The following is a 17,851-nucleotide window of genomic DNA, read 5'->3' as shown; positions in this document are numbered from 1 at the left end:
CCCGGGCCTCTCCTCTCCGTCCTCCGACCGCTCCCTGGGAGGGCGCAGCTGTTCTCCCGTTCTGTCACTGCATGTCTGCTCTGGATACCCGATTTCATTTTCGAGGGGTCTGTCTTTAGTCGGGCTGTTCCCCTCCCTGTGGCCACTGCTGACTTTCCTGCTGCTTCTGTGTGCTCACTGTTTCCAGCTCCTTCTCCTCTTTGCCTTGGTGTCTTACCTTCTGAGTTAGAGCTTCTTCGAAAGCCTATCGAGGCGAGGGAGGCTCTCTAAGTTGACCCAGGAGGCTCCAGGTTAATAGAGTAGACTGAACACACCCCCCCAACGTACAACCTCCTAAAACCCCTGGAAAAAGCCGACTCTCATCATTCTCACAGACATGAGAGATTGCATCCAAAAACAAAAACGGCGGCGGGGGATGCTGGAGAGGGCCAATGGGGGGAAAAGGGGACATATGTAACACATTCAACAATAAAGAATTATTTTAAAAATTGAAAAACAAAATCAGGCGACTATAAAAAAGGAGCATTCAGGGAACTGAAAAAGCTCTCGGGTATCAAGAACGGGGTGGGACAAATGGCTATAGCAGAAGGATTAAAAACTAACGACAGGACATCTTCAGGGAATAAAACAAAAGAGCAGAGAAGCAACGGGCGAGTAGGAAAGAGCAGAGAACCATGTCGGGGGTCCCAATTCAATGTCAGGAGTCGTAGAAAAAGACAGAGACGATGGAGGCAAGGAAATGACGCATAAACAGTTAGAGCATTTCCTAGCACCTACAGAGCTAAGACCGGCCAATGAGAACGACTCACCCAGGGACAGCACTGGGGAATCCCAGGAGACAAAGGCAAGGCTCGCAGCCCCCGAGGACACCCAGCCGACAGAGGGTGGGAGCCAGAGGCCGTGTCCGCAGCAGCGCCGGGAGCAGGGGCACCGGACAACGCCTCCCAACTGCTGAGTGAGAGTGACCGACCTGCAGGTCTGCACCCAGCCAAGACCTGCCCCCTCCCTCCCAAAGCTCCGGAGGAGGTGCTCCAGTGCAACAGAGCAGCCCAGAAAGACAGCGTGGGACCAGCAAACGGAGGCCTCGGGAGGAGAGCCGCGGGGAAAGGCCCGGCGCGTGAGGGGAGCTGTGCGAGGCGCAGGAGACCACCTGTGAGGTCAGAGCAGACGTCACTGCGGCCGCTGCCCCTGATGCTCTGAACGGAGGGCAGAGCGTGCAGGCGACCCTGCCCTGGACAACTCGCCTGCACCTCGCCCGCGGATCTCACACTGAAGCAGCCCCCCTCCCCCTGTGCCTGCATCAGTGAGGACACTCCTCCATCCACAGGACTCCGCGCTGGCCGACCCGGCACACAGCGCTCTCCTCCCTCTGCCATTCCTTCGGCAGCATGCCGATTCCCGGTCCTCGCTCAGACCTGCCCGGCGCTCTGACAGGTAGGCCTGTCTCCCGGGACTCTCGTGACCTTGCCCACGGACCTCCCCAGAAGGGGCTCCTGTAAACTCTCGAGGAAGGGGAAGCCGGACCAGGACGCGGCCCCTCCTGGCTCTCCCCTGGGGCCCTTCGCTGGACAGTGACGAGACTACCTTTCTATGAGCCGGGTTTTGCTCCTGATTCGTTTCTGGAGGAAACAATACGTGTGACCACTACAGGAAGGGAAAGGGGCCCATTAACAAGAAAGCAAGAGCAGTGGCTGCTGAGGTGGGACAGGGAACGAGGGAAGGTGGCTGCGACAGGGGCAGCTCCCTTTTCTAAGCGGGTGGTGCCCACAGGTCTGCTCGTGCTACCATCACGCGCCGCACACCCTTCCTGTGCTTCTCTCCGTGGACCTCACAGGGAGCGGCTCTAAGGTGACCGAGGCCCGGGCCCAGGCCTGGCTGCCGGCGGGAAAGGGGCGGAGGGACAGGGGCTTCTCACGGCTCGGGCAGCAGAGTTCCATCCCGTCCCCCTTTCGGTCCTGCCCCTGCCCCGGCCTGGGATCCTCAAATCAGGAGCCGCGCAGGCTGTTTCTCCTCGGAGGAAGGGAGCGCCTGGTGGAGCAGAAGGAAGGACCAGGGGCCCCGTCTCCACCTCCAGACTTTCCCAGCCCGCTGGCTGCAGCCACACGCCCGGGGCACCGCAGCGGCCTCCAGGCTGCTAAGTGGGCTTCCTGTTCCCTGTTGCTCAGGAGCGGTTCAGACGCCCGGGAGCTTTCCCTGCACGAGTCCTCTCCAGGGACTGACTCCAGGAGCAGAACCCACTCTCCCCAGTGACCTCTCGAGAGGACGCCCCCCACCCCACTGCGATCTCGCCAGAGCCTGAGAAAATCCGGGGGTTTCCATACCTCCGAGGGTCCAGTTCATGGTCCTTGGATCCGGTCACCAGTTCCGGGTGGATCCGCACATGCTCCATCATTGGCTAGAAGGGTCCGGTTGACAAACGAAAGGCTTAACTATCGCCACACAACAGGACATTATTTGACAGTCAACAGGCACGAGCACTGATGCACGCTGCGACAGGGGGAGCTTGGACGCCGTGAAGTGAAGGCCCGTCACAGGGCCACACAGCACATGACAGGCAAGGCTATCAAGGCAGAGGGTGGGGCCCTGGGCTGGGGCAGGGTTTTCTTTTCGGAACTCCCCTCCACCTCTAACACCGAGTAGTAAGTGCGCCTGGCCACACGGCTGCCGTTTACCTTGACCACTTCCTCGAAGGTCTCCAGGTTCTCCTTCATGCTGTAGTGGGAGCGCAGGAAGGAGACGAAGTTGCAAGGGTACATGCCGTAGAGGCGGTGGAAGAGGGCGTAGACACTGGCGTGGAGATGGACCAGGTAGATTTCCGCCACGTGGCCTGGAAAGGAGGCGTCCAGGAGCCTCAGCCAGACACAGGCTGACGTGGGCCCGGCAGACACGAGCCCAAAGCTGCCGCCTGACTCCTTGCTCACGGACACTCCCCCTTGGGCCCCCGAGAGTGAGAGTGGTTTTCTACAACGCAAGTGTGAGCACGCCGGCCACCCTGAAAATCCATCGGTGGCTCCCTGTGGCCCCTGGATACACGCCCTCCCGTGGAGCGACCCTCAGGCTCTGACTGAGCTAACTCTGCCTCCTCTCCGTCATCCCTCCAAAGGGACCCCGGACGCCTCCCCACACCGGGCCGCCTGCGGACAGTCGCCGACCCCATCCTCCTGCCCCTGCCCCTGCCCCTGGCCGGCTCAGCTGCTCCCGAGAACGGCACTGCGGCAGCCTCTGTACTCAGTGCCTGGCACTGTGCGTGGTGCCCGGCAAGGCTTAAATATCTGTGCCCAGGTGGGTGAGGACCTTTAAAACCAGCAGCAGTCTCAGCTACGCAAACTGTCCTGACATTCGCTTCACAAGGGCTGAGAGTGGAAGAAAGAACACGTAGTTCACCAGCCCTGCCTGGACCGGTGGGAACCCCAAGTCTCCCTCGGACAGAAAGCCCCTCCTGCTCGAGCAGCCCAGCCTGCCCCAGAGGCGACTCCACCCCCGGCCCCACGGCTGTGCTGGAGCCGTGTTCATCCTTTCAAGTGCACACCTCGTGCTGGGAAGTTCACGCGCTCACAGCTGGAGGCATCCTGACAGAGCGCGCTGCCTGCCGAGGTTCCCACGTCCACTGCATGTGGAACGAGCGCGCGGGTGGGGACGTGCAGCGTTCTCCCTCCTCCCACACACACGGGACCAGGTCCTGGGCCAGGGGCCTGTGTCCTGTCAGAACAGTGCACTGAGGCAAGCAAGTCCCGCTCCGGCAGGGGTCGCCGAGAGGCAGGGAGCTCTCCCTCCTACCACTCCGCGTCTCAGAGGAGGAACCCTTTAAGCCAAGGGAAGAAAGGCATCGCACAGCAGCCTGGCTTCTGCCTGCAGCGGACACCGCCAGCTAGTCCCTCGTCTGGCTGGTGACAACACCCATGCCAGCGACAGAAGTCAGCGCGTCCTTCCCTTACCGCTCACCACCTGCTCGGCAGTGAAAGCACCCACCTGACAGGCACGAGGAGTTACCTGGTTTCTTCAGGCACCACGACGAAAGCCGGCCAAAAATGTCAAAGAAGTCGTGGAGGTGCTGCTTGCCTGCCTGCGGGATCATGGGCAGCATGGTGATCAGCACTAGGACGCCGGTCGTGAGGACGATGACATCAGTGTCCACCTGCGAAGGAAAGGGCGCGAGAAGAAACACCTGTAGGTGCAGGGCTGCGCCACGAGGTGCTGAGGACCAGGGGCCCAATGAGAGCTTCGCGCAGACTCAGCCCCGCCCCCAAGGCCCGAAGGGTTTGGAGGGACTCCACAGGAGCTGCTGAGGGCTGGCCACGCACCCCACCCGCATCCCGGGGGAGCTTAACCTGCGTGGGGCGACGCCCACTCCTCAAGCCCGAGGACGTGGAAGCAGGAGAGGCTACTTTTTAGCAGAACAGAGGAGTGCAGCTGTTTTCGTTCATGCAGCCAAATCCTAAAATGCTTACCTTTTTACAGTCAATTAGAAAAACCACTACACACTGACAAGTCACACTTTTCAAAGGATCACAGCAGAAGTGGAACTTAAGACGAAGTTAGTACAGCACTAACAAGGTCCTGAACAGCTCACCTTCACGGAGCTTAGAAACCAGCAAATAAAGGCGACACGGTGGCCTCTGACCGTGTCTACCACCTACCCAGCGAGTCGCTCACTGTGGGCTCACGAGGACCCTGATGCCGATGGTACTGAGCCCTGGGCTGCGACAGCGCCTCCCCTGGCCCCTGACCACATCAAGGCTGTTTGCCAAGGGACTGGAATTCGGATTTAAGAAACAAGATAGTAACCAAGACGCCCGTGAAGGCTAAGACCCTCATTATTCCTACTTAAAAGTGAATCTATCAGTCTGGAAAGGAAGTGTTAAATATACCTAGTTTTCACATCAAGCCCGTACCTTTGTTATGGCAGCCATCTACTGATGAGAATAGAAAATGCTGGTAGGAGAATGTATGAGTTTCAGGAGAGAGGATTAACCCTCGTCTTACAACATCCTAACTGAAGGCTTGGGTAACAGCCCATGAGTAATTTTCAAGTAATTTTTTTGGAAAAGATGAATAGTTTTGGACTCTAAATTAAATGGGGTGCCTCAAAACTGGATTATCTCCTCATCAACCCACTAGCTTAAAAAATTAAGTTATTGCCCTGGTCAGGTGGCCGATGGGTTAAAGCATCATCCCGTATACCAAAAAGTTTTGTGTTTGATTCTCAATCAGGGCACATGCCTAGGTTGTGGGTTCAATACCCTATTGGGGCTCCAACAGGGCATGTATGAGAGGCAACCAATCGATGTTTTTCTCTCGCTCTCCTTCTCTCTTCCTCTCTCTCTAAAAATCAATAAACACATATCCTTGGGTGAAGATTTAAAAATTTAGTAAGTTGGTAAAACTGTTCCTATTTTTCCCCAATACTACATACATGTTTTTATGACACCTGTCAATGTGTCTCCTTGGGACTCACCTCCAGGGACCCTAAAGCAGCCAGTCCCCTCACTGGCAGAGACATGAGCCCCTCTGCAGGGTGCTGTGCCGGACGAGCCCGCGATAAACATTCCGGCACGACCATGTCTCTGGGAGGAGCGAGCACCTCACATTAACCATGTTTCCTTACTTCCCCGCCAGAAACCAGTCCAGGAACTGGAACAGATTAACGAAGAGCCCTGCGTAGCTCAGCAAGCCACTGTCGGCGCTCAAATCATCAGGCTCTCTAGAAGTGTGACTGCCTGCGCAGGAACATCCGGGCGGCGCCGGGCGGTAGCTGTGGCAGCCGCGCGTCCATGGCAACGGGCCTTTGAGGCCTCACTCTATTAGCTAAAAGGAGCTTGGGAACGGGCTTCCCAAAGACGAGCCGGCATATTTTCACCTGAGGGAAGGCTCTCCAAGGATGGCACCGAAGAGGCCTGGGAAAGAGAACCAACCTGCCTGAAACGTTACCGGATCTGCTTGGACAAAAGCTACTGGGCATCAGTGATGCCCTGAGAACGGCCTCAGTCCCAACTCTGCACTCGGAGAAACACCAAATGCCTGGAGTTTCCAAACTCTCAAGCTTAAAATCTAGCGCGCTTGCTTGAAGTGACTCAACATTTCAGAAATGACACGCACAAAGCCATTTCGTTCGAGTTCTTACACGCGGCGTACCTTGAGACATTTTAGCAGAGAAGGCAAGAGAGGTGCTTGAGAGAGCTTATGCTTCCAGGGCGGCTGCAGCCGGATGGCGTGTCCCAGTAACGAGAGCGTGGATAACCGAGAGGCGGCTTTGCCCACATATTCATTCATTTTGTCCAAGAGATGCTGGAAGTGTGAGAGAACAGGGAAATGTATCTCAGTAAAGCTGGGGGGGTGGGTCAAGGGAACCAAGGGAGACCCTCAGATGCATGTACGAGACCCACACAAAGGCCAGTGGATGGACCCCCGGCCCCCGAGGCTTCCCAAGATGTAGAGCAAGGGTCACACAGGTACAGAGGTCAAGATTTAAATCATGTTGGCAAACAAAACACTGACCCATATGGCCTGAGAGAGGACAGCCTGCACTTCCTGAAAAGGGTCCCCTGACACAGGTCTGCGGGGGAGGCAGGGAGGCCTCCTCTTGAGGACAAACAGGCCCCCTCTTACCATCACCACGCCCAGCCTGCGGCGCTGAAGCTGTGAGGGCCTGCTGGGGCTCCCTCCCTGCCACAGGAGCCCGGCCGCCTGGTGTGGCCCCAAACATAGATCAGGTGGTAGCGGAAGTTAACATTCAGCCCAGAGCGAAAAGAACAAGACGGCAAGGTCTTCATATTCTGGGAAAGTCACCAGCCTGCGACCTCAAGACGCCCCAAAGTCTGCCGTCACAGTGCTCTGCTAAGCAAAACGTAAGGGCCCTCCAAGAGCTGGGAAGCTGGACTCATCCATTAGTCCCGTTAAGATTTCCCCACATTAATTAGAAGCTGAAAAACCCTACTTAAAGCATGGGTTTAGGGGTACTTTATGAATTGAAGTGGCACTGTACCATTCTAGTATTGGGATTCCATGATTTTTTTAAACAGCAAGATCTGAAAAAGCCTCTGGAGTTTATCTCACTTTGTAAACTTTTCCGGAGACACAGGTCCTGCGGGGGACATGTGGTGACACCTGGGAACGAGGCCCCATGCAGGCAGAGGTTGGGGGAGGGGCGAGCTCCGGAGCCTGCATGTGGGTGCACGGAGAAGCCAGCACCCCTCTCGGGAGAACGTCTCCCACGCTCTGCTCTATACCTGCAGTTACCTTATCGTGTGGCTCTTGCAAGGTAGTCAGGATGTGCAATACTTGCTGAGAACTGGTTTCCAGGTAATAATCCACCAAGGTGTTCACAAGCATCGGACCACGGTCTAAATAAAGAAAGGGTGGTTTCCCATAGTTACTTCCTTTAACATTCTACATTTACCTCAAATCTCCCACTGTGGTCTCTAAAGCTCTGTTTTCCAAACCAGGTAATGACGGCTACCACGTGTCACAAAATCCAGAAAATGTTTCTCTATACGTCACCCAAAGTCGTACGAAGCTCTCTCTCTCTCTGCTTCATTACATTCACTTAGGTTTAACCGTAAGACAACACCAAGTTTATTTGCCTAAATAACCATATAAGCACATGAAATGCTAGTTTCTTTTCTAATGCTTTTTTTAATTACAAAAGATAATTCATTTTGCCCGGCCGGTGTGGCTCAGTGGTTGAGCATCGACTTATGAACAGAACCAGGTCACGGTTTAATTCCCGGTCAGGGCACATGCTCGAGTTTGGGGCCTGATCCCCAGTGTGGGGCATGCAGGAGGCAGCCAATCAATGATTCTCATCATTGATGTTTCTCTCTCTCTCTCCCTCTCCCCTTCCTCTCATTTGAAATCAATAAAAAAATATTTTTAAAAAAGAATGGCAGAAACTTGGGTGCTGGGTGCGAGGGGCTCCCTATGGGATTCTCAGGTCTGGGTCTGGGTGCACGTTTGAATGTTCTGCACGGAGAAGCTGGACACACACCGAGAGCGGTTCCACCACTGGGAGCTCTTTGTTGGTGTTTAAAGGCCCCCGAGAAGTGAAACCGCAGCTGAGCCGCAGGGTTCCGCTCAGCTCAGGGCGCTCTCTGCCGACTGGCAGACGAGCTAAAAAGAACCTGCTCTCGCTCACCAGCATTGAGGTTCTCTTTAAAGACGGCCGTGACGTCATCACGCACGCTCAGCACCGAGGAGTCCAGCATGGAGAGCAGCTCCCCGAGGTTGGCTTGTTGGGCCATTTTCCCACACAGACGTGCTGTGCCGGGTCCAGGACGTTCGTTACAGACGCTGAAGGCTCTTCATTGGTGCCACTACCAGACTGAGAAAAGGAAGACGACAGTGTGACCACAGTCTCACGTTCCCCACAAACAACTACCTGGAAGGCAGAGCAGCGCACGCGTTCCGTGCCTCCAAGTGTGTGCAGACGCTGTCGTGGGAGCCGCGCGGGCGTGAGCATAGCCCTGCCTGTGACAAATCCACGAGAGGAGTTCCCCAGTCAGAGAGAAACCATCACCACACGCCAGACCGACTGTCACAGCACCTTCATAAAAGAACCAAATCAGTTACTCCCACTTCCGATTCTGGCTTGGGTTTTGGCTAAGATAGTGTTTATTTTTCAAATCAGCGCGTAAAAGTAGGTGAACTATTTGCAGAAAAGGAACTAACAGCGTAGTATTTTTTTTAATTCTGATTTTTAAAAATGTAATCTTTATTGTTGAAAGCATTGCATATGTCCCCGTTTTTCCTCATTGACCCCATGGGTTATACATATATGCATGCAAGTTCTTTGGCTGATCACTTCCCACCCAGCATTTTCTTCTTGACAATCGCTCCAATGTCTAAAGTTAGTACAGCCGGTTAGGTCCCCAGGTGCCGTCCTCAGGGGCCGAGGCCCTAACCGGCTGTACTCACTTTTCCTAGGAGACACTGGAGCGATTGTCGAGAAGAAAATGCTGGTGGGAAGTGACCAACCACAGAACTTGCATGCATGTATGTATGACCCACGGACACAGGTACTGTGCTCAGGGTGTGAACCAGGCGTCGTTTCTCCATTTGGAGCGTGCACGCCTCACGCCGTTGGCTCAGGAAAGGGGCATCGGGGCAAACTTCACCTTCAAAGCACCACCTTTACATACGAAAAGCAGCTCACTCGCCAAGCGTGGCTGTACACACCATGTATTTCCCCCACTGTGGTCTCTAAGGCTCTGTTTTCCAAACCAGGTAATGACGGCTACCACGTGTCCGGCAGGCGCTGCTCACCTTCCATGAACACCATCAAATACGCTCCTTTCCTACAGCCGTGAGTGGTCTTGGTCCCATTTTCGTAGGGAGAGAACAGGTTAGGCCTTCTGCTCGGGGTCACAGAGCTAGCAAGAGGCAAACCAGGGAAGAACTGCAAGCTGAGCCCTGATCTGCCGGACCCAAACCCCAAGCCCTTCGATGTGACAGTACGCGAGCGTGTGACTTTGACCCTCGCCGCTGCTATCTGAGGTAAGCAGTTCTTTCCCTTATTTTACAGATGAGAATATGGACACTCAAAAAGGATGAGTTTGCCGAGGTCACGTGGTAAAGCGAACACAGCTGGCCAAGGTCCCAGGCCAAGGAGTAGACATGTCATTTGCAGCCATTTGCATTCTTATTGCCTCAGGAACCTGCATTTTAACAGGCAGCCCAGGTAATCCGTATCTGGGTGACATACATGCGCTGTTTGAGAAACCCTGTGCTAAAGAGTTCACTCCTCCCAGCATGCCAAGTTTAGAGTAACAATGATCCTAGAAACCAGCGAGTATTAACTACTCCCTCTACGCTCTTGATTAAGTATAACCTGGTTAATAGTCACTGATTTGGCTCTTTGAGTCAGAAGTTCATTAGCCAGAAAAATGAACTAAAATGTCTAAATGCATTTCTGATAGCAAATCATGAAACAGGAAGCTGCTGGGTCACACTCAGAAATATCAATCTTACAGGTGAATCACAAAGCAAGTCAGCTTGAAAGGGCTCCGGAGCCTTACAGCTGGTAAGACTGCATCACAGAGGAGCTCAAAACTGAGAAGAGAAACTAAGGTCACCATGCGGAGCTGGATAATTACAGTTATAAGTAAAGACGCCTGAAACCTGTATGTTCACGTTGACCGATGTCACCCCAATACATTTAATTTTAAAAAGTTTTTAAATTACCCCCCCAACATTGCAGGGGCCTGAACCCTAGCCCCTTCTGAGGGAGGTCTCCTGCCCCATGGCTGCTTCGTGCTTCCCATGCCCAGCTCAGATCAAGACCCAGGTGACCGAAAGAGACTTGGCCGACAGCAGCTGCCCTCTCACTCCAAGAATTGTTTGAGTTGTCTTGTACCCATGGTGTGGGGAAGTGGGTTTATGATATCTAAATCCAGCCTACCACCAGGAATGCTCAGGACCTACTCAAGAAGGCAAATAATCCTTTCCACTAATATTTACAGGGTAAAATAAGATTGTTGTTAGAGTAATAAATTTGACAGTAAAATAGTAGCCAAGTTTTCAGGCAAATTTAAATTGGCTAGTTGAAACAAGCGAATATTGTAGAAAAATTAATTGTACTGGACAAAAAGGTGTTCCTAAAGTGTTAACTAAAATTTTTATTGGTAGTTCATCTCATGATAAAATTGTGCACCATGTAATGAACCTAAAACAGTAATATTATAGTGCAAAAATTTAAAATTTAAAAGCCATCAAGACTACATTATAAAATTTTCAAAAGCCTCCTAACATTTAAATCAAAAAAGGGGGGGGGGGGGGTAGTAGAAGAATATCATGTAAGGAAAAATATCCTGTAAGTAAATTACATCTAGAAAATTAATACTTTAGAAAATTAATTGTAAGGCTAAAAGCAAGACACCCAGGAAAAACACACAAGGTGTCAAAACAAGCCAGAGGAAAATCATTTGGGCAAAAAATGAAATAGGATCCCCAGTCAAATTTATAGAAAATATTCCTTTATGAACTTTTGGTCGAGAATATGTTTGTATATTTTCAGAAAACAACTCCGAGACCATGTGGATTCCAGCAACAGAGAGGAATCGACAGGACTACTCCAGCCATGAAGACAGAAGAGAAGCAGTCCAGAGATGGAAGACGCTGACATCGTCTTGCCATACTAGCAGTTAGCAGCTGTGCATCACTGCAGGTTGCCCAGGACCAAACCAGAGAGAGTCAGACCTGCATTACCACCATTTGTCCACCATCCAGAACCGAAATGTCAGTGCTGACATGTACACATAAGGAACTGTTGGACATTGAAATTGGGTCTCAAAAGAACTGTTGGCCCAGAAAGAAACTCACTACAGACTGATTCATTTGCCTGTAAGCATAACCATTATTGCTTGTCTCATTTTTGGTTCTTATAAGTGTATTTCTAATAGCACATGATCTCACTCATCTAGGGGAAATAATGAACAACATAGACTGATGAACAAGAACAGACCCAGAAACAAGGAGGCATGGATCAGACTGTCGGGCCTCAGAGGGAGGGTAGGGAAGGGTGGGGGTAAAGGGGAGAGATCAACCAAAGGACTTGTGTGCATGCATATGAGCCTAACCAGTGGTTAAGGACAACAGGGGGGTGGGGGCATGCGTGGGGAGGGGTGTGGGATGGGAATAGGGGGATGAGGACAAATATGTGATACCTTAATCAATAAAAAATTAAAAAAATAAATAAAAATAAAAAGTTTTTAAATTAAAATTAAAAATAAGTGCGACACCACCAGCCTGCCGGGTTGCGGGTTGCTGCTTCCTTGAGGACTGAGTGAGAGGGTGGCAGGCACACTTCGGCACAGGCCCTGCACGAAGAGCACTCGCTGGGAGGGGAGCGCCGGGCGCAGACCTGGGACCCACTCGGACGGTAACTCCTCAGCAGCACGTCTACCGGCCTAGCCCCGTGCTCACTACTTCAGGTAAAGCAGAGGACGCTCCGATCTAAAGTATTTTGTCCGTGCCCAAACCGGTTTGGCTCAGTGGATAGAGCGTCGGCCTGCGGACTGAAGGGTTCCAGGTTCGATTCCGGTCAAGGGCATGTACCTTGGTTGCGGGCACATCCCCGATGGGGAGTGTGCAGGAGGCAGCTGATCGATGTTTCTCTCTCATCGATGTTTCTAACTCTCTATCCCTCTCTCTTCCTCTCTGTAAAAAATCAATAAAATATATTTTAAATAAATAAATAAATACAGTATGTTGTCCGTAAGGTCGGTTTTGTTCCGTTGACGTTGCTGCTTACTGGCCTAGTCCCGCGAGACGCTGTCTTTTGCGCGCGGAGACCGCGCTGTGGGGCCGGTTGTCCAAAGAGGAGCCCAGGGCAGAGGGACAGCTCAGTCCTACACAAAGATGGCGCCCGTCCAGCAGCCTGGACCCCCAGCTTGCTGCTCAGTGTAAGTACAATGTAGGCACACACGGCTGCTTTCCGAAGCCTGCTCCTTCCTAACGCTTTGCAGGGGCCAAAGCACATGAGAACACGTTTGGCAACAAGCTTTTCTCTTTGGTCCTAAAATTCTAAATTTTAACCATCTTTTCTAGTCCCTAGGAAAAAAAAGAAATATTGTGTGAGAGTCTTCATTTAGGTAAGCAAAGTTTAAGGGTTTCTGATATTCCAGAAAGCCCTCACGGGAGTTCAAGCATAAGCTCTTGGAGTGAGTCCCATGACTGGAACATCTCTCCTTTGAATTTTTATTTTTGTTGCTGTTGTTTTTGCTAATCTTCACAGGTGGATATTTTTTCCATTGATTTTTAGAGAGTAGAAGGAAGGGAGGGGAGAGAGAGAGAGAGAGAGAGAGAGAGAGAGAGAGAGAGAGAGAAACATTGATGTGAGAGAGATACTTCGATTAGTTGCCTCCCGCACACACCAAGACCGGGGCTGAGGATCGAACTTAAAACTCAGGTATGTGCCCTTGACCTGGAATCGAACCCGAGACACTCCGGTGCGCAGTCCATCACTCTAACCACTTAGCAACACCAGCCAGGGAGCATCTCTCCTTTTTAAACTCATTCAAATATTTCCCAAGCACCTCAGGGCAGGGTGCCAGGCGGGGCGGACAGCCCTAGCAAGTGCAATGAAGAATTGTATGTGCACATGTAGGGAATGGCCGTGGTTCAGGGGGTGCACGAAGGAGGGGAGGGAGCGGCTCCCTTCTGTCCCCCCAACCAGTGGACTGAGCGGATGCCTTACCTGCTCTGAGGACAGCTGGTAATTCGGTTCCCAGTGCTGTCAGCCTGGCGCCTTTCATGGTCACTGGAGGAAAACACACACGTGGACATAAGCTTACCGCACAGTGAACCAGAGCAGCCAGAGGGAGTCCAGGGTCCCCTGGCTCCGCCTCCTTCCCTCTCCGGCCCTGAGAGGTGGCCGTCTGCTCTCCCCGGAATCGAACACGGACAATCCCTGGGCCTCTCCCCGTCTGCATTTCCCAACAGCTGGCTGCTGGGAAATTCTTTAGATTGTGCGGAACTCGCACCCTCTGCCTTTAACAGTCTGGGTGCTAGAGCGATCAGCGAATGGTTGACAGGCGGCAGCATCAGAGGGTTCCGAGCTGAAGTCAAGCTCTGCCATCACTGGCTGTGGAACTTCGGGCTCCGCACCCCAAGTCTCTGACATCTGACCTTAAGCTCCCATCCGCACAGCGAGAAGAGCAATGGCCTCTTCCTCACCGGCTGGGCGGCGACGGCGGCGGCGGCGACGCGTCCCGGAGCCCCGGGCACAGTGTGTGGCACAGGGCGTGGCTCCTGGAGCCCCAGGCTGCACAGTCAGTGCCAGGCCCTCCGTGGGCCTGCATCGCCTCAGCACCCACCGCCCCCACTACCCACCCCACTGGCCTCTCAGTCTCTCAGCCAAAACAACCCCCATTTCAGGACCTGCCGACCCCCAAGCTAAGTCTTCACCCTCCAAGGCTCAGCTTAAACCTACTTCCTCAGAGAAGCTTCCCGCCCGCCACTGCCGAGTCCCAGGCCAGGTCGGGTCCCGTGGCTTCTTAGCGGCTGCATTTCTGTGTCCCCGTGCCATTAGCTCTGAGCGGGCCTCCCTCACTGGACTGGAAGTGACACCGAGAGAGAAAGTGGCCTGTTCAGGAAGGGCTGCATCTCTAGCAGCTACCACGGTGTCATCAGGCACAGCAGGTGCTCGAAGGACGTCTTATTCCTTCAACATCAGGGACCTCAACTCGTTTATATCGATCAGCCTATCATAAAACTGCTTACAGTATAGGTAGCTTTGCTTAAAGTCGCAGAACCTAACAACGATGTTAAGTGATGGTTTACTGTGCTTGTTGATTGACTGACTCGGAGTTAAAATATTCTTAAACGTATAGAGCTGAATTCTGCCTGCAAAACAGCACAGCCTTCATTTAATCTCCCTGACAAGCATAAAATATTTGTGGAGAGCTATCATTTCTCCACTGTCTTCCCTTTTACCCTACTTCCTGCCCATCTCATGTTAAATATCTGTCAAATATCCTATATAATAGAAGCGTAGTATGCAAATTGTCCCCTCAACCAGAAGTTCGTCCAGGAGTTCAACCAGGGGGCAGGGCCAGCCAGGGGAAGGGAGGGAGTACCTGGCTGGCAGCCGGCAGCCATTAGACCCCACCCGTGCACGAATTCGTGCACCGGGCCTCTGGTGAGTATATAAATACATGCATTCCGGTTTGTTCAGAATGTGTTCAGGCACGGGCTGACCACTGGCTGGGAGCTCTAGGAGGTCAGCGACCACCCGGCCCACCGACGACACCGGGGCCACCCCAGCGTCTGCCACGAAGCAAGTAACCAGTGTCTCTGGTCGGCATTCCAGCGCTGACCATAGAGCATAACGCTGAGCCCCAAACACCATACACACCTAATTGCCCCGAGCGCAGAAAAGCCGGAAATAAGCCTTCAATGTGCCATCCTGGTCACTGTCGAACTAGGGGACTGAGCGACTCTCTAACAATGGAAATCTCTTGCCCAGACGACGACGTCATTCTACTTCCTCGTGGAGCACACTCCACGCATTAACACCGTGGTCCTCAGTGGCACATGCACACGTGTGCGCAGGGCTGGGGGCAGGCTGGCCCTTCAGACAGGGAGCACTTGCCTGGCCAGGCCCTCGACTAGGGAAAGAGCTGGGATGAAACAGGAGTCTCTCATGTTCAGAGCCCTGAGGGCAGCTGTTAGCTCAGGGATCACACGGACTTCCTGCCAGTAACCCTAGCTGGGGCTTCACCTGAAAAGCAGTCGCTGAGGGTAAAATTCAGATACAACATGACGAGCTCTCGCAGCCTGCCCAGCTGGCACAGGAGACCAGGCTTTTTGTCCAATGCCAACACAAGACTCCTCACCGCCTCCACCACTACGCTACAAACTGCAACGGCAATCATCAGCATCGCTGTGATGTTGGCAGGTCAAAGACCACTTGCCATTAGTGATATTTTATGAGTTTATTCTCTCACTAAGTTAGTTAAATCCTGCCCTACAGCCAGGCTGGCATGGCTCAGTGGTTGAGCGTCGACCTATGCCATGCCCGGGTTGTGGGCTTGGTCCCCAGTGTGGGGCGTGCAGGAGGCAGCCGATCGATGATTCTCTCTCATTATTGATGTTTCCATCTCTATCTCCCTCTCCCTTCCTATCTGAAATCAATAAAAAAATTTTTTTAAAAAGTCCTGTCCTATAGAGGGACGATGGGGGGAACCACTTGGTCAGTGAAGTGAGATGAGACCTGCGAAGCCCTGCTGAGAAGTGGGGAAGGGAGCAGACCCCTGCCCGAGGGGTGAGCACCCCGAGGGGTGGGGATGGAAACTCCTGTCAGAGTGGAACAGGGTCAATCCATGTTCTTGCTTCAAAAACCAAAGGAAAAAGAAACTTGCCCCCGATCGAGACCTCCCCTTGTGATGGTTTGAAGCGATGCTCTCACCTACAGCCACGTTGTAACTGCACTTCTACCAGCAGCCTTTTCGGACAAAAACAAATGCAGGTTTGAGGAAGATGAGGGCTCTGCGCTTTAGTATCTTGAGATTAAACAGAAGGAACGTAGGTCAATTTGTTTTCACACTGTAGGTGTTCACAGATTGACGGCTTAGACACCTGGGATTACACACGAACTCCAGCGTACCTGCCACGTGGACCTGTCGTTGGCGGGACCTGTACACACGTGTCACATATCTCTGCCCTCGACAAGATGTATGACGGGCCATGATCTACACAGACTAGGATCTACACAGACCTTTAGGAACACCATGGCAGGTACCGACAAGGCCTTCAGAGAACGTCAGCTGACTGTTCACTTTGGGAAGCGGGTGCTGGTGTGGCCTTCTACCCCCAGGAGCCCAGCTCTGCGCACCCCACACAGCAGGCAACTGCAGAGCCTGTCGCCCGAGATAACTTCGCACACACTCGTCTGTGATAAACAAACAAACAAGCGGTTTGGCTCAGTGGGTAGAGTGCCGGCCCAAGGACTGAAGGGTCCTGGGTTCGATTCCGGTCAAGACTTCAATTGCAGCCTTGATCCCCAGCCCTGGCCGGGGTGTGTGCGGGAGGCAACCAATTGATGTCTCTCTCACATCGATGTTTCTCTCTGACTCTCCCCCTCCCTTCAACTCTCTCTAAAAATAATCAGTGGAAAAATATCCTCAGTTGAGGAGTACCCAAAAACAAAAAAACAAACCCAAAACACAACTAAGGGCATAAATGAAGGCAGGTATTTCTTCACTATACTTACTTCCTATACTCAGGTTTTTACTAGAAAAAACTCAAAGGCAATTCAGATACAGGTTCAGGCATAGATGGACTATTTCATTACCAGGAACAGCAGATGCAAAGCAGAAGTATTACACTAGTACAGTAATAACAGTTAGTATGTTAACAGTGAGACAGCGATAATCTGCTAGTAAGATACGATTATACTGTCATGCGAAGCTCTGAGGCAACTTCCTAGGGTGACATTCCAGTAAGTGAACGAAGGGGCCTTCAGCACAAATGCACCCAAAAGGGTAAGACACCAGCTCCCAGTCCCTCCTCCTCCCAATGCACAGAAGGAAAGAGATGGGAGTAGGACACACTACTTGGTGTGTAAGTAAAACAGCTGATGGCGAGACCTGCCAAAGCCTGCAATCACGTGTGACTTAAATGGTCTCAGTGGTAGTCCTTCTCAAGGTCACACAAGCTGGGGCAGGAGAGCTCCAGATTCTCCATTCAGAATTTTGCCATCAGGGAGCTTGACAGACAACTTGCCGACACTTGTATCCTATTTCAAAGGTCGCCTGCAGGGACAGAGCTCAGTTCTGGTAAGGTATATTCTTCTATGAATAACGTTTCTTACGTTTGACTTTTTATTAGCATGAACAAAATTATTTAGTACAATATGCAGGCCAGTCGGATATCATGTGTGTATCAAAAAGTCACCATACAGACTTCCCCTAAAAAGAAATGTGAGATTTCTGTAGGTTTCAGACTCAGAGGACTGAAACAGAAATACCCAGGAATAGACAGGTGGGGTTTGAAAGTCCAGGCCTGTGGTTCTCAAAGGTGGTCCTCACACCAGCATCACCTGGGACCTGTGAGAAATGCAAATTCCGGGGCCTTGCCCCAGATCTCCAAACCAGAAACTTGGGGAGTGGGGTCTTCCGGGTGATTCTGATGCCCAGTAAAGGTTGAGAACCAGTGGTCCAGGGAAAAGAAGAAGGATGAAGGCGAGAAACATTAAATATATATATTTTTATATATACTTTGAGGTTCAAAGGAAAAAAATAGTGCATAAACCTTGGGGAAAAAACCCAAAGGAATTCTACTCGGCGCTAAAGGTACCAGCACAGACTGAACGCCGGGCCTGACTAGCATTTAGCAAGTTACAGACCTGAGTTCTCCA

The 17,851-nt window shown here is 52.3% G+C and overlaps 1 protein-coding gene across 3 annotated transcripts in view; it reads right to left on the bottom strand.

Moving 5' to 3' along the window:
* Positions 1-17,851, bottom strand: part of TSC1 (TSC complex subunit 1) — a 38,166-nt gene that overhangs the window by 15,569 nt on the left and 4,746 nt on the right. For all 3 annotated transcript variants that reach the window (XM_079791378.1, XM_079791376.1, XM_079791377.1), the window contains exons 2-8: positions 13,190-13,252; positions 8,132-8,317; positions 7,237-7,340; positions 6,133-6,285; positions 3,991-4,135; positions 2,673-2,827; positions 2,322-2,395 (exon numbers count right to left, since the gene is read on the bottom strand). In XM_079791378.1, the coding sequence (XP_079647504.1) occupies positions 2,322-2,395; positions 2,673-2,827; positions 3,991-4,135; positions 6,133-6,285; positions 7,237-7,340; positions 8,132-8,237 (737 nt within the window). In that variant the 5' untranslated portion in view covers positions 8,238-8,317; positions 13,190-13,252. The remainder of the gene's footprint in view (positions 1-2,321; positions 2,396-2,672; positions 2,828-3,990; positions 4,136-6,132; positions 6,286-7,236; positions 7,341-8,131; positions 8,318-13,189; positions 13,253-17,851) is intronic.

The sequence above is a fragment of the Cnephaeus nilssonii genome (assembly GCF_951640355.1).
Source record: "Cnephaeus nilssonii genome assembly, chromosome: 14".
NCBI classification, from domain to species: domain Eukaryota; kingdom Metazoa; phylum Chordata; class Mammalia; order Chiroptera; family Vespertilionidae; genus Cnephaeus; species Cnephaeus nilssonii.
Note: the sequence above shows the minus strand (reverse complement) of the source record. Positions and strands in the feature narration are given on the sequence as shown.